The sequence below is a fragment of the Pangasianodon hypophthalmus genome, chromosome 25 (genome assembly GCF_027358585.1).
Source record: "Pangasianodon hypophthalmus isolate fPanHyp1 chromosome 25, fPanHyp1.pri, whole genome shotgun sequence".
NCBI classification, from domain to species: domain Eukaryota; kingdom Metazoa; phylum Chordata; class Actinopteri; order Siluriformes; family Pangasiidae; genus Pangasianodon; species Pangasianodon hypophthalmus.
Genome location: NC_069734.1, coordinates 18,739,762 through 18,757,261, shown reverse-complemented (window position 1 = coordinate 18,757,261; position 17,500 = coordinate 18,739,762). Strand labels below are relative to the sequence as shown.

Genomic DNA, 17,500 nt, shown 5'->3' with positions numbered 1-17,500 from the left:
ACACACTCAGAAGTATGCACTTTTTCTTCACAAAAGGAGTACGTACTTTTAGTGTGTAGTAGAAGTAGACGGATTCGGACGCAGGGTGTGTAACTGTGTCCAGAACGTACGTACACTACGCTACACACTTACTCTATACACTGTGCACTCTACCGTCCAGCGTATGAACTTTAGGAGTATCATGGAACGCTAACGGGTTTTTACTAACCGGAAGTACAAGCCGTTTCCCAGGCGATGACACGTGACATCAAACGCACGTAATGCGACGCCGCTAGTTTTAGCTGAGTACCCAGAGTCAACGAAAATGAATTTCTCCCTTTGACGTAACTTTTATGCTCAACGTGACCTCAGATACCATCAGACGGAGCATTAAACGTCTCCGCAGGTGAGTTTTGCTCACAAGATCCAAAATTAACATAGTAAGTTGCGATTGTGGCTACAGCTGCGGACAATGTAAACATTTAAGGTAGCCCCGCCCATTTTCCGCTAACGTAAGCAAAGCTGTGACTGTTGAGTGCATGAAGCGTCCAACTTTGTTTTTTCAGTTGAATAAATCGGTGGTCACACTAGACTTCCAGATTGTGAAGTTTCTTCAGAAAGCGCTGTGAATGTGGGCGGCAACTGGATATGACATCACACGTCAAGGCGTGTTTTGTTTTTTTTTGTCTTCTGATGTTGATTTTATAATCTTGTAAAGCTGTGTTGTATGAAACACGACGGTGCGACACCGCTATAATCAACATTTCCTCCATCTTGGATTTTCCGAAGAGGTCACGCCGGGACGTGTCGATCTCCTATCGGTCTTCACGTGATACGAATTCGCGGGTCACAAAACTTGAACTTTGGAACACAGCAAAATGTGAAACTTCTTCGCACCGAGTTTGCGTTTCCGGTCTTCAGCGTTCGCGTGCGTACGAACGGAAGTCAGCGGAACTGAAAAGTCCAGCGTGACCGCCGCTGTAGTGCGTCATCCGGGTTCTTGTAGTAGTGACAAGTAGTGTGTTTCTTCTTGATGGAATTTAGTGAACAGATTACTCACACACACACTACAAAATGGCGTCGAATAGTGCTTATAGTGCAGTAATAGTGCAATTTGGGACGCACCTGCTGTACGTGTGTTTGTGCACGTGCTTTGTTTTGTTTTGTTTTTTTTGTAAAATATGTCGTGTGTTCCTGTATAACTCTTCCCCTCAGGCAGAGTGAGCAACTCTCACTCTCACTCAGCGGTTCCTCCTCCTCCTTTCCCTCCTCCTGCTGGTCCTGCTGCCTGTGACTGAAACTCTCCGGTCCACCTTAACATCCGGGTCTTTTGTGCTGCTCTGGTTTTTGGCAAGAGTGCTTGTTTGGGTCGCGTCCAAAATGAAGCACTACCGCACTAGACAGTATGGAGAGAGTAGTACACCACACCACACCACACTACACCACATACACACATATACAGACATCCTGTGGAGGGTTTTTTGGTTGATTGAGGCAACATGGCGGATTAGTTAGTCGACCGTTAGTCGAGTCGGGTTTCCTCGCGGTGGTGTTGGTGTTGGTGGTGTCCTGTTTAGTCACACTCGTTAGTACGGTAGTGCACAGGGTTTGTTTTTTTTTTTTTTTTTTTTGGGACGGAGCCTCTGCATTAATCATAATCGAGGCGCGCGGAGGCTCTCACGCGATGCTCGCATGAGGGAGGGGGTGGTCGGGCTTCGAGGATGTTATTGTAATCCGATAGGCTTTCTTTTCCCTTTTTTTTTCTTTTTCTTCTTTTTTTTTTTTTTTTACACTCCCCCTTATGAGAACACGGGTTTTTTTGTCTTTCCCCCTCTTTTCCTCTCCTCCTCCTCCTCCTCCTCCTCGAATTAACATATTTTTAAGTCACGCAAGCTTACACAACGGCGGTGGTGGAAACTGGCTAAAAAGGCTAGCTCTCATTTATTTATTTTTTTTTACTTCGTGTAACCTGTGTGTGGACTTTAAACTCTTTAAAACTTCACTTCACCTACACACACAAACTCAGCACACAAGCAGACAAGCACACAAATGTTTCATTCAGCGAGATGATTGAGTTTAAAAAAGAGGGAGAGAGAGAATTTTATACAGTTTTAATTCAAATCCATTGTGTTGGATTTGTTTTGGTGTCGTGCTAGGCTAAGAGGAAGCCGTCGTAACAACATCCGGGTAATTTGTACGGTTTTTAAACGGGTACTCTGAGGTAAATTTTAAAAACAAAATATGAGTTATTATATTAAAGCAGAACAGAAGTAAAACAACCTAGCAATGAAAACAAAACATAAAGGCTTATAATGATAATAATAATAATAATAATAATAATAACAATAATAATCAAATATTTATGTAGAGTCGTTTCCGTTAATAACGGTCAGTCATTCATTTTGTCTGGCTCGCGCTCTGATTAAAGGCGCCATGGTTACGGATCATTCCACTGATCCCTGAAATAGGGGGGGTTGAGAAACAGCGTTTCGTGCTGTCTCTGAATTAAAAAGAAAAAACAACAACAACATTTAATAAAAGGCTGCAGGATTAGTCAGAGGATACATGTTCAACATTTCACTACATGTCACTGTTTTTTCCGCGTTTTAAAAGATTGTTAATATTGTTGATATTGCCTAGCGACCATGTCACCCATTGGAGCGATTTTGGCTGAATCCCAGAGGCCTTCCTGGTCTCCATGGTGTCTACACAAGGTGATCGCTGATGACGTCACCCCCATTCACTGTGTGGATATGGAAAGCCTTTATCACTGTCTTTTATAAATACTGGAGTTAGAGTAGAAAATTAATGCCAAGAATGTGTGCTGTGTAGGGCGTGAAATGAGGACTAAACTCAGTATGGTGCACTGTCTGTGTCCAGACGAGGGGTTCTTCTCCGTACACGCCTCACAAATCACAAGTACACGAGATACAGGTTGAAGTGTGATATAGTGCACTATGTCCTGTATGTCTCCAGTAGGATGTTTGTGGTGTGCTCTGTGTGTGTGTGTGTGTGATGCTCTGACACACCTGAGACAGGTGAATGTACATTCATCCATTATGCAGATGCTTTTACACAAAGTGACACATGAGGTGGAACACACACCATAACACACCAGCTGGATTAAAGTGTGTGACCGAAAAACGCTTTAAAATCATAATCAAGATTCATTTTGCTCAAATCTAAAATCACAGCGTACGAACAAAACCTGTCAGTTGTTACATTGTAGATCTGGAGATCAAGAACGAATCTGTGATCTGACCAAAATGATTCGATTCACGATTCATTTGTTTTTGATCAGTGAATCAAATTAGCGTTCAGTGTATTAAAGTGAATCAAAAGATAGTTCGATTCACTTTGATACACTGAACGTTAATTTGATTCACTGATTCAGACTTATTCAAGATGTGTTCAGAACGTGTATATATATATATATATATATATATATATAAAAGTATAGACAGACATTTTCTCACACATGTTACACTGTTCACTCCTTTTAGCTTTATTTTGGTAGCTTTGTATGAAGGTCATTTGTATAATAATCTATGAACATGGTCATATCAGGTTATAACACATTCATAAGTTCATAATTATTTCTAAAAGTGCATGGCGCTGTAAAGCTATCATTATTATGCGTTATGAATTGTTAACACGATGCATTAGGAGTAGTGTTCGTAACATGTTATATCACCGAGCCCCACTTTGCATAGTGCGTTATGAGAAGATATACAGGTGATATAATGCGCTATGAGCACTACTTATAATCCATTATTTTAACAATTTATAAATGCATTATGAAAAATGCTACAAGCCATATCACCTGTATTTTTTGAATAAATAATTAAGCTTATAATGATGTGAATAATGCTTTATGAATGTATTCCTAAGTCATTATATATATGGTGTTCATAGAAAGTGTTACTGTTATTATGTCAATTAAATCATGATTCAGTGTTTTTTTTAATTAGTTGCAAACAAATCAACATTTCTTTTATTGAGAAAACAAATAAATCATTAAATGGAGAATGTTATCACAATATTGGCCTCGAGGACACTGATATTAAATATTTTTCAGCATTTTTTTGTTTTTCGTGAGTGTTTTGATGTCTCAGATGTTTTCGATCAGGTTGCTGTAGGTTTCTTGATCAATCTCAGTGAGCCATAGAAATAATCTTTAGCTGTACGTGATCACGGCTTCGTTAGCGATGCAGTAGTATATTTTGTAGTGATGCCGTAATGCTAACGTGTAGCAGTGTGTAAACACAGCGCGCTATTTTCAGTCCTTGCGGTGCATTCGACTTACCTCAGAAGTTGGAACTCGGATTGTCGCGTTTGACCTCCGCGCCTCCATGTCTGGGACGCTTCCATGTTCGTCTTTTGTTAGCAAAGTGCTAGCAAACTAACTGTGCCGAGTGCTGTATATTTACCTCAGAACAGTGAAGTGTAGAGTCAGCGTTATAGATTTAACACACAGATACGTCTGTATGCTGATTGATCGAAAGCTAATGTGTGTATATACGGTAAAAGGGAAGAAATCCAGAGTTTCTGAATTGTGGGTGTCTTTTCTCCGCTTTTTCCTAATCAGAGGTCAGAAATTTTGAGATACGAGTTTCATCTGAATGCAGAGTCCCTCGAGATTAACACTCGGTTAATGAAGTGTTCAGAAAGCCGTCAGTCGTGATTAAAATGTGATCACACACACACACACACACACGTTGAGCTGCAAATGATCCAGTCCTGGTACTCATTAGTACTTGCTAATGACAATAATAGAGCTGTATGAGTCACTGGCAGGTACATAAACCCAGCGCTAAAGAGGAATCACACACACACACACACACACACACAGATTCTGCTGACTGACAGGCTGATCTGGGTCAACAAGGGTGGAACTAAAAAAGCTTATGTATGAATACAAGAGCATTCAGAGTCAGCAAAGTCCAAAAGTTACTCGAGGAAAGTTCCGGGTATTCAGAGTCGGGATACGCACGTGCTTAAGTCTGTTATTAAAATCACCTGTGTGTAGTTCAGGCCTCCGACTTCACCAGATTTTTCCTGAGAAGATGTTTTACAGCAGAGTCTCTAGACATTGGCTTTTTTTTCTTTGCTGTCGAATGAAATAGCGCTTTCTGTTTCAGTGTGAAATAAATGTCGGTATTAATTTATCAAGTTTCCATGGTAGCAGTCTGTCTGTGATGGTCATATCAGCTCATAACACACACACACACACACACACGGCTGTATCTCAGTAGCATATTTCGGGACACAGGTGTGTGTGTGTGTGTGTGTGTGTGTGTAGACGCTTAAGTAAGCCGCGCAGGGCGTCGGGTTCTCCGAGCCTCACACAAAGAGCGCATTCAACTAGTGTGTAACTCGACTCTGGCTTCACACACACACACACACACACACACACACACACACACACACACACACACTGTTTACTTCTTTCTGACTGTCTCTGTCTTTTTATTTCACTGAATTTCTCTCGCTTTCTCTTGCTCTCTCTCTCTTTCTGTCTGCACCACTCTCTGTTTCCGTCTCTCTCTCTCTCGTCTCACTCGTTCTAACTGTGCTTCTAGTTTTCTCTCTCATTCTCACTCTGTTTTTCTGTCTATCTTTCTGTCTGTCTTTTTTGTCACAGTTTCTCTCTCTATTTCTGTACCTCTCTCTCTCTCTGTTTCTCTCTTTTCTCTCTCTCTCCTCCACTCTCTCTCTCACAGTCCCTTTCTATATACACGTATATTTCCTCTCTCCCTCTCTTTCTTGCTCTCTCTCTTTTTTCCTCTCGCTGTTTCTCTCTGTCTGTATATCGCATATATTTCCTCTGTCTCTCATTCGTGCTATTTCTCCTTCTACCTCATCACATCTCTGTCACTCTTTCACATTCAAATAAAATAAACACCTTATTACCATGAGACAATATCCGAGCTTTAATACAGACCATGATGGGGAGAGAAGAACACAAATAAATTTATAAATAGATAAATATAAACAGATAAACAGATAAATATAAACAGACATACAGTATGATGTGACGTTCTTCAATAAATAAAGAACTGTAATTGTTGGTAAATTGCTGTGGTATAAGAGGAATAAAATAAAACTTGGGTATAAGAGGAATAAAATAAAACTTGGGGACATGCTGTTATAGGAAAATAATCAACTTCAGGGTGGTCTCTCTCTCACACACACACACACACACACACACACACAGTGATTCACAACAGAATGCCATACTGGAAGCCAACCTTGGGTTTATTGCCTTTCTCTCTCTCTCTCTCTCTCTCTCTCTCTCTGTGAGTGTGTGTGTGTGTGTGATCAGAACCAGATGTGTGTGTGTGTGTGTGTGTGTGAGTTCAGCGGGGTTATCAGAGGAGAACACGCCATTCCAGTGGACGTCGCCCAATTAAACAGCCGAGAGACCTTGTGTTTTTTGTTTTCCCATGATGGAGTGTGTGTGTGTGTGTGTGTGTGTGTGTGTTCGTGTGTTCGTGTGTTTTTGTGTGCATTTAACAGCAAGGTATCATGGGAGTTTACAGTAAGATACAGTACGCTCAAGTTCCCCTTCTCCATGCGCTGAAGAATCATGAGAATAACAGCTTTCTGATGTTACACTGAGTTCAGAAGGAACCTTTGGAGAACACTGTTGCTAGGCAACTCGGGAAACACCAGTCATGTGCTAGCATTGCAAAGACACGGTGACCATGGAAACGACAAAGAACCACCATCATTTCCCTCAGATGTGTTGCATAAGTTGTAAGAAAAGGCTTTGTATAAGTTTAATTACACTTTAACTGTATAACCCTGCAGGGGTTCCACTCAGAACAGCACACACACAACGAGAAGGTTCCAGTTCATACGCTGTAACACACAGAGAGTTGGGTGTTCTAGAGGGTTCCAGTTAGTTCGATTAGTTGACTGTTTCCATTGATTAATAATCGCGTACTCAATATTGTAGGACGCCTTAAAAACTAGTTGTACAGACGATTGTTAAAATGAGTTTTTTGGGGGTTTTTTTCGTGATAAATGCTACATATAAGTGCTCTATAAATATTTTTCATTTTATTTTAAGGTTCTGACTTTTAATGAAAAATAAATTCCGAAAAAAGTATCGTATTTTTTTATAACATAAATAGAATTTATATATATTTTCTTTTTTATAATGCATGGCTTTCTTGAACAAAAGTACTACAGTGTCTTTACTGTTTCTTACTGCAAGGAAGAGAAATTTAAAATATCAAGTTCCTAATCTCAGTTTAATATAATTTTATTACATCTTTATTAAATAATTTGACTGATTTGTTACAGCTAAGTTAAAATCATCCTTTAATTAAAAAAAAACACAGTGTAGGCTTTAATATTGCACCGATTTTTTATAATAATAACTTTTACTTTTGTTGTCAGAGGGGGTTAAAATATAAAGGTTATAATCCAAATATCTACTTGAGTAAAAGTAAGAAAGTGTCCAGTTTAAAAATAAAACTCGTAAAGTAGCTGTTACTCGTTACACCGGAAGCGTCACTTTAAACAGACTGAATGTAAATAAATTGTAGATGCGTCTGATTTAAGCTCGTGTATTAAGATGAACGTATTAAGATTCTGAGTAAAGCTTCTCCTGCATTTTAGCTTTCTCTGTGCTGTTCTCCATCCTGTTCTCCGTCCTGTTCTCCGTCCTGTTCTCCGTCCTGTTCTCTGTGCTGTTCTCCATCCTGTTCTCCATCCTGTTCTCTGTGCTGTTCTCTGTGCTGTTCTCCATCCTGTTCTCTGTGCTGTTCTCCATCCTGTTCTCCATCCTGTTCTCCATCCTGTTCTCCGTCCTGTTCTCTGTGCTGTTCTCTGTGCTGTTCTCCATCCTGTTCTCCGTCCTGTTCTCTGTGCTGTTCTCCATCCTGTTCTCTGTGCTGTTCTTCATCCTGTTCTCCATCCTGTTCTCCGTCCTGTTCTCCGTCCTGTTCTCTGTGCTGTTCTCTGTGCTGTTCTCCATCCTGTTCTCTGTGCTGTTCTTCATCCTGTTCTCCATCCTGTTCTCTGTGCTGTTCTCCATCCTGTTCTCCATCCTGTTCTCTGTCCTGTTCTCTGTGCTGTTCTCCATCCTGTTCTCCATCCTGTTCTCTGTGCTGTTCTTCATCCTGTTCTCCATCCTGTTCTCCGTCCTGTTCTCCATCCTGTTCTCTGTGCTGTTCTCTGTGCTGTTCTCCATCCTGTTCTCTGTGCTGTTCTTCATCCTGTTCTCCATCCTGTTCTCTGTGCTGTTCTTCATCCTGTTCTCCATCCTTTTCTCTGTGCTGTTCTTCATCCCGTTCTTTGTGCTGTTCTTCATCCTGTTCTTTGTGCTGTTCTCTGTGCTGCTCTTCATCCTGTTCTTTATCCTGTTCTCCATCCTGTTCTCCGTCCTGTTCTCTGTGCTGTTCTCCATCCTGTTCTCCATCCTGTTCTCCGTCCTGTTCTCTGTGCTGTTCTCTGTGCTGTTCTCCATCCTGTTCTCTGTAGCTTAACGCTGGTTAACGTAATTATACATTCGCAGACACAGCGCTTAGATGATCATTTAATCAAAAACGTTTCCGTTTTGTTTTAGTAAAGGTACATTTTTGTCTTTACTGATTTATTTACGCCTTTTCTTTCCTCTCGCACGCTGTTTTCCGCCATGAAGCTGAATGTTCGTCCTCGCGGTTTGTTGTAAAACCAACTTCGCTGTGCTTTATCACCACCTTCTGGAGCGTCATTTGCCGAATGTTTCATTACGTGAAATTTTCATCGAGGATTTTTTTATAATCGAGTGTTCGTGGCCGCCCCACCCCGAAGTTCCACTTGAGAGTTAAACGCAGTGCGAAGTGTGTTAATGTACTCGTGTGAACAAATTGCTCAGGTAAATGTACACAGAGAGACTCACCTGAGTAATGTGCAGGTCTGCATCGCAGTGTGTGTGTGTGTGTGTGTGTGTGTGTGATGATGAAATCTGAGTGAAAACAAAAGGCTGGTTCAGGCGTGTCTGCTTTACACTGAGGCACTATTGTTTATAAGAATCCCCTCCCCCCCCCCCCACTTCTAATACCTTACAGCTTTATGACATCATCACAGACCCCGCCCCTTTCTAAAATAATAAATATCATTTATTTACATGTTTGCGTAGTTGTTTATTTTGAATAATTGTTTTCTTATATTTCTTTTTATTCACTTGGTTGTTTTAATTTTGTTTGTTAAATTTTACTTTAAACTATATATTTGTTTATTTGTTTTGTTTATTTATTGTTTCTATTTATTTAAAAGTTTACGGAACCTAAACATTTGATTGGTCTATATAAGCCCCTCCCACTTTAGATATACAAAATGCAGCTAGATGACTTTGCAACATTGACCTGTAATCTGTAAACTGAGCCTCTTTTTTTTCTGTTTTTTATTTAAATTGGGTTTTTTTTTTTTGGCGCACAATGATGATGCGTCTTTATTTCCCCCTGACCTGAATGACTGAATGCTACTTTCTGTCTCGCCGACCTTCTTTTTTCTTTCTTTTTTTTTTCTGAGGTCACTTTCGCCTCATTCTTTATTTCTGGGAAAACGTAATTAGGGTCTGGCGGCCGTCTCGAGGCGAGGCGGAGATTCCTCTGAGGAGACGGCCATTTTCTTTTTCTTTTTTTGATGACAGTGATTCCAGTAAAGTCCTGGCTCAGACCTGGATAATGGCTTTCATTACGGCAGAATGATAACGTGCCAGCTAACGTAGCACTTGCCAAGCTAACGCTCGCTAAAACCTTCCACACGCTCACTAACACCATCACACACACACATACACACACACACACTGCTAAACTGTTTCTCAGAGAAAAGGTTCTCCTATCTGGCTAAAACAATCCTCATCAAAATGTCCTGTTGCTAATTTGTCTTGCTAAGCTAGCTTTAAATTAGTATTATTGTTTATATTTAAGCTAGCGTTATGAAATATTTGCCAAGTCGTGTTCTTTCAGCAAAATGCTCACTCTTATTGCTAGCAACCTTTTTGTGAAATCGTTCTTGCTAATTAAGCTAAGTTACCGTAAACACTTTAATAAAAGATTTGTAGTAAGTGTTTGCTCCACTTCATTAACCTCTCAGTATAACGCTCTTGTAATGCTAAGCTAGCTTCCTGTTAGGTTAGCGTTTATTGCTAACAACACAATTTCAGTAAAAGACACTCCAGTACTTTAATGCTAGTTTCCAGTAAATTTGGATAGGAATTTTAATCAAAGAGAATCTATTAAAGCGGGAGGAGAACGTTCCTCAGTGTTGCTAGGCTACGCTAAAATTTCCGATCTGCTCCTGAGTAAAATGTTCTTCGGTTTTCTAAGATAGCTTTTAATGATGCATTTCCCAATCTTGCTAGGCTAGCTTTCAGCTAACTGATACCTGACAGTGCTAAGCTAGCCTTCAATAAAACATAAGACATAAACTAAGTTCTCTGTGCTGATCTCTGTGATGTTCTTCATTCTGTTCTCTGTGCTGTTCTTCATCCTGTTCTCTGCACTGTTCTTTGTGATGTTCTCTGTGCTGTTCTTCATCCTGTTCTCCGTCTTGTTCTCTGTGATGTTCTTCATTCTGTTCTCTGTGCTGTTCTTCATCCTGTTCTCCGTCCTGTTCTCTGTGCTGTTCTCTGTGCTGTTCTTCATCCTGTTGTCCATCCTGTTCTCTGTGCTGTTCTCTGTGATGTTCTTTATCCTGTTCTCTGTGCTATTCTTCATCCTGTACTCTGTGATGTTCTCCATCCTGTTGTCCATCCTGTTCTCTGTGCTATTCTTCATCCTGTTCTCTGTGCTTTTCTCCATCGTATTCTCCGTCCTGTTCTCTTTGATGGTCTCCGTGTCTCTTGTTTTCAGCAGGCCAGCTGCGATTTGATTAATAATTAACGCTGTGTGTCTAGACAGTAAATTGGTTGTGAAAATATTTATTTTTGGCTCTGAATGAAGCGCTGAGAGAGTGAGTGATGGAAGAAAAGCGCTTTTAGCGTTTACTGTAACCAGCGGCATGGGTGACGTACGAGTAAATGAGTTTCTCGCGATTGTGTAATGATGTAATGAGGATAAACTAATTACTCTCTCACACACACACACACACACACACACTGAACCTGATTGTATCTGAGCGTTACGTTGCCTCCAGCTAAAACTTTGCCTCTGCTTTAGATTGTTAAATCAGATCGTTTTATTAATGATCAGATGAACAGCCAATCATGCGTTGGGGGCGGGGTTTACAGCTGGTTGCCATGGTTTCTTTGGTAGCATTTAGTTAACATGCCCAGACTTTGTGGCAACAACACCAGTGTTTGCACAAAGACTTAAACTGCAGTCCAGTGCAAAAGCTTGCGCCCCCCTCCAATCCCTGTGGATTTTAAATTATAGTATTTATTTTACGATTTACATAAAACATAGAAAGTTTATATCACATTTATAAACTTTGAACTTGATTATTATTTTGTTGTCACTTTTCATATTTTACTAGTTGTTGATTGTGCTCATGAAGGAATAATAGAAAATCAAAAAAACAAACAAAAAAAAAACAGATGAGTGTGAACTTCACTGTTAGTAACGTTAACCAAAACAGCAAGTCCTGGGAATGGAGTGATTGACAGAATAGCTCTCTTTTCTTCTTTTCCCTCTGTGTGTCACAGTCGCTTCGTTTGTCCCCGATCTCGCCCTCTGAAACAGGAAATGAGGTCACAGTGGAGACGTTCTCACAGTTTCGGATGCACAGAGATGCTGAACACATTCCTTGGATATCTCTCTCTCTCTCTCTCTCTCTCACACACTCTCTCTCTCTCGCCCCGTCTCACCCCGTCTTTATTTTTAGGCTTGTTTTTTACTAAAACAAAACCCCAACCAGCTCCTAATTGTTTTCAGACGTTCCCCCTCCCTCTCTCTCTGTCTCTCTCTCTCTGTCTCTCTCTCTCTCTTTCTCTCTCTCTCTCTCTCGCTCAGCCCCGTTTAAACCGTAGCTCCAGGATCACTTAGAAACGCACTCTTTTTTTCCATTCCTCTGTGCAAACTCACATATTTGAAAGTTTTGACCCCAAAAAAAATACAGATCAGAGATAAATTAAAATGAAAGCTTAGCACGGGGCTGAACCCAGAATAGTTCCTCGTTCCCTTTGTAGTGCACTAAAGTATTTTGTTTGATACTATTTATGCCAAAGTGAAAAAAACAGATCTGCAATAAATCAATATCAAAATAAAATGATTTTTTTTTTTCCCAGAAATAATTGCTCTCTTTACTTGTCTTGGCGGTTGAGTGATCAGGTCGAGGCTGTAGCTGATCGTAGGCTCATCATTTTTAAAAAGGAAATTTGTGATAAAGATTTTAGCAAAAAACATCAACCACAGTACCGTCATGATGATCACGTCTTGTTGCTCAGTTTATGCTAACGTCCTTTGCTACGTATATAATCAAAAACGGTTTTTGCTTTGCAAAGTCGTTAGTGCCAGCTGGCTGGTGTGTAAAGTTCTGATTGGTTACAGTTACGATGGGGGCGGAGCTAGTGCTCCAGAATTTGATTTATTCTCGTTTTTCTTGTGTTACTGTGCATTTTGTTGTTATTATTTTTTTTATAGCAGCTAATGCATCCTGTTCTTTGCTAACTGAATTTTCATCACTAGCTTTCATTATTTCGACAATGTTAGCATTTTTGAGAGCGAGTTTAAAGGCTATACATCATTCAGACATGCTAATGGGTTGAAGCTGCTAGCTAACTGTTAACCCGATATCTGGGTTCTTGTTCCAGACCGAAGCCTCCTCCACCCGAAGGCGCCAAGTCGAACCCTTCGAAGCGGCACAGGGATCGGCTAAACATGGAGCTGGACAAGCTGACCAGCCTGCTGCCCTTCTCCGAGGACGTTCGCTCCCGGCTGGACAAACTGTCCGTCCTCAGGCTCAGCGTCGGATACCTGAAGGTCAAGAGCTTCTTCAATGGTGAGTCAATGATTCAGTGATTCAGAAGATTCTTTTTAACCTCCTGGTTCAGTTTTTTGCGGTAGCAGGTAGGTGTTCGGGTGTGGCGGAGAAACGACGGTGCTCAGTTCTTCGAGTCATTTACGATTCAAACATAACTGTAAAAAGAATCAGTTCAAATGAGTGATTCATTCCCAAATTGTTTAAAATGAACGAATCAGTCATGAATTAATAGATAAGCAAGGAGTTAGTATTTAGAAGATGTTGGAAAATGTGTCTGTGTGTGTGTTGGTGTGTGTGTGTCTGTCTGTGTGTGTGTTGGTGTGTGTGTTGGTGTGTGTGTGTGTCTGTGTGTGTGTTGGTGTGTGTGTGTGTCTGTGTTGGTGTGTGTGTGTTGGTGTGTGTGTATTGTAACTCGTAAGACTTTTCCATGAACCATTCTTCCAGTTACCTGATCTACAAATCCATCATCACCCCATTCTGTTAATCTCGTCCTGGTCAGTAAAATTAAAATGGCCGCCGTTATCAGTCGTGTCCTGCTGTCTGTGGTTTGGAATTTCACACGACACGTGGCGTCTTAATGGACTCTTCCTGTTAGCTGAAGCTACAGTGGACACACCTTTCTCACCAACACCATCTCCTGTTTCCTCACACACACACACACACACACACACACACACAGAGCCCATGTGGATGCAGGACAGTGGGTCAGCGGTGTCAGGTACATCCTGTACATAATATACTGCTCTCAGCCAATCAGAAAAGACAGACAGATAAATAGACAGACAGATACACCGTTAAATATATAAACATATAAACAGATAGACATGTTAATAGACAAACAGGAGGAGAGACAGACGAATAGACAAGCAGACGGATAAAGAAACAGGCAGACAGATAGATAGATATAGCTGGGTAGATAGATAAACAAACAGACATGAATAAACAGAGATGAATACACAAACAGATAGATAAAAATACAAATAAAAAGAGAGACAGAAAGACAGATAGATACACAGATACAAGTCTGTGCCACACATGTGACCTTCAGATAGCTATGTGCTGTATGTAAAGAATGCTGTGTGTGTGTGTGTGTGTGTGTGTTTCTCTCTCATTCTCTCTCTCTCTCCAGGTCCCTCTCTCTCTCACTCCCACTCTCTCTCTTATTCTCTCTCTCATTCTCTCTCTCCCTCTCACACTCTCTCTCACTCTCACTCCCTCTCTCTCCCTCTCTCTCACTCTCTCTCTCACTCTCACTCTCACTCTCTCTCTCACTCTCTCTCTCTCACTCTCACTCCCTCTCACTCTCTCTCTCTCGCTCTCACTACCTCTCTCTCATTCTCTCTCTGTCACTCTCTCGCTCTCTCTCACTCTCACTCTCATTCTCTCTCACTCTCTCTCTCTCTCTCTCTCTCTTTCTCTGTCTCTCTCGTTCTCCAATCGTTCAGCGGAGGTGAAGTTAAACTGCAGCCTCACACTTCCTTTCATTGTTCTCTCCCAAAATATCAACAGACAGAGAGAAAGACAGGTTGAGAGACAGACAGACAGACAGACAGCTTCACTTCGGTGAGAGAGACAGACAGGGGAAAGCAAGGAAGGTGAAAGGTGAGAGAACGGAAAGGAAAATAGAGAGAGAGAGAGAGAGAGAGAGAGAGTAACTAATGGAAAGCGAATAGACAGACACACACACTGTGTCATGTTTTAACTGCCTTTTGAGACTCAGACTATTAGCACATAGCCTCTAGGGCTAAAGTCTGAGAGGTGCGTGTGTGTGTGTGTGTGTTTGCGGTCCTGCCCTGGTAACCGCCGGTGTGAAGCAGATCTTGTGTACACAGGACGCTGGCGAGCTCTTGTTGCCACGGTGATGGTATAGCGGAGCTGTATGTGTGTGTGTGTGTGTGTGTGTTAATCACTCTGTTGTGGCTTAACTACGTTACACATGTTGTGTTCGAGGATATGAGTCATGTGCATTTGCTTTGTTGCTGAATATTTATCTGTCAGCGTTGTTATTGATGAGTGAACAGTTATTTTCCGCTCCAGTGACATTTAATTAATTTGCAGATTTATAAATTATAACACGAGAATCGTGATATTCGTGATAAAAGATTGCACACTTTACGTTACAGAGACACGTAACCTCAACACCCTACAGCTGAACTCATGATGTCACGTGACCTCACACGCTGGTCACATCTCATTGGTCGTTATTTATCACCATTCATTAAAGTTGTGTGTAATGTTTTCAACCGAACTAAAGATTCCTTTAATGCATTTTAACTGACCCCCTGGAAGCCCCGCCCCTTTTCCTACATCTCGCATTAGTAATCTTTCATCTCGACTCGATTTTGAAATATACGCTGACGTGGCGCTTTCTCGCTTTTTGTCAGGGAAAAATGGAGAATTTTTTGAGTTTGTTAATGAGAATTAACCTGAAATAAAATCTATCGGTGTGTGTTCCACTTAGCTAACGTTAGAAACGTATGTAGCTACATATAGCCATATGGTCAAAAAATGCATTTTTTCAGAAGAAAGAGCAAAAAAGGATGAAGATTTGGACCAGAAAAAGTGACAAATCTAACATGTTATAAATATTTTTAATGGTAATGATAATTTGATTTAAGAAAGTGATGCTTGCTGTCCTGCACTGTCCATCCTGTCATGGTAGAAGCTTTCACTGATTTTCTTCGTAATCACGTGTCGACGTTGATAAACAGATATAAATTACCAAGCGCGCTCACAGGTAGGGCTGATTTCCATTTAGCCACGCCCACAAAATTCCATTAAAGTCAGAAAGAGAACTGAAAACGACAAAATGGCGACTAAACAGTGAAAGAGCGCCTCTAAGCGTGGCAAATGCACTCAGACAATAATGCAGCTCATCCACTGCAGCGCTTCAGCTACTGTAGACACACAATTCTTTTGTGCTCATTAAATGGCTCGTCTTATTTGTTCTGAAATAAATAAGTGATTTAAACTTGACATTATGTCGAAGTTCCCGTTAGTGAGTCTCTTTATGCGGAAATTTACGGAAACATAGAATACAAACGTTTTTTCCAAACTAACAGGATTTTCATCAACACCTCATTTTTGCTGTAAATGCTCCTGCGAACTATTTACGAAGAAATATTTTAATTCCACAGCTGAACATTTCACACACACACACACACACACACACACACAGCAATCGAATGACAAACATATATTAGCATAACGTGTGATTAGACGGCGGTGTGACGTCACCGGTGTGAGAACATGACCTTTTTTTTTTTTTGCGTGAGCAGCCGAGGACGGTTCTGTCTGAGGTTCACGCTGGAGCTGATCTCAGGTCAGTGCTGTAGGAGGAAAAAAAAAAACAAAATATAAAATAAAGTATAAAAAAGTGTGTGTGTGTGTGTGTGTGTTGATGGGGAAGCTTCAGTCTGAGAAAGAGCCTGAGGTTCAGTCCCACGCTCCACTGCACAAACACCGCATTGTGTGCACCTCCCAGCATGCACTGGGGCACTGACGCTGTGGAACTGTGTGTGTGTGTGTGTGTGTGTGTGTGTGTGTGTGTGTCACATGGAAGCTGCTGACAAACACTACAAACAGAAAAGTGTGAAAGAAGAAGAAGAAGAAGAAGAACACACAACAACAGTAGTAAATTTGAGCGATCCTGAAAGTGTTAGTTAAAGTATAGTTATTAATGAATAGTTATAAACATATAGTTATTAATGTATCATTATTAATGAATAGTTATTAATGTATAGTTATTAATGAATAGTTATAAACATATAGTTGTTAATGTACAGTTATTAATGAATAGTTATAAACATATAGTTATTAATGTACAGTTATTAATGAATAGTTATAAACATATAGTTATTAATGTACAGTTATTAATGAATAGTTATAAGCATATAGTTATTAATGTATAGTTATTAATGAATAGTTATGAGCATATAGTTATTAATGTACAGTCATGAACACTGATTTTAAAGTTTTAAGTTACTGATTATAAATTAATAATTATTAATAATAAAATATAATCTGTTGTATTTTATAATTAAAAAAAATTAAAAACATTTAATGAAGACTAACTGGATGTAGTAGGTTAAAATGTTGTTAAACGTTTTGTACTTAATCTTTAAATTTCTAATTTTTTAATAGAATTTTTCTCCTTTTCAGTGTTAAATGTTTATTTGTGTGTTTATTATAGATAATGTTACATGTTTAAATATAAAAATAAAAATACGTGTATTTTTGTAGAGAGTAAATGCAGCACTACTGTGTATTGCTGTGAGAAAAGTATATATCGTGATAAATATCGTTCTTGTAGAAATCTCTTTGAGAATCGTGATCTGATTTTTTTTCCGTATCGCTGATCCTCTGCGTAACACGGCGGCGTTTCGGCTGCGAGCTGCCGTGTCGTGTCCTCACATCGCACGTAGAAGATATTATTCAAATCTTGTTTTTATTTTCTCTCGACGTGTTTAATCACAAGGTGAGTGTGTCGTAGGCCTCAGCTCAGTGTCGTCATGTACACGCGTTACGGTTGCAGAATTTATCACATCATTCCATAAACGAATCAAATCAAACTGAGGAAGAGGAAAATTTGGGGAATTCCGTA

At 40.2% G+C, this 17,500-nt stretch overlaps 1 protein-coding gene across 1 annotated transcript in view; it reads left to right on the top strand.

Annotated features, from left to right (window-relative positions):
• Positions 1-17,500, top strand: part of ahr2 (aryl hydrocarbon receptor 2) — a 60,439-nt gene that overhangs the window by 2,763 nt on the left and 40,176 nt on the right. The window contains exon 2 of the mRNA XM_034299546.2: positions 12,728-12,915. Coding sequence (XP_034155437.2) covers positions 12,728-12,915 — 188 coding nt within the window. The remainder of the gene's footprint in view (positions 1-12,727; positions 12,916-17,500) is intronic.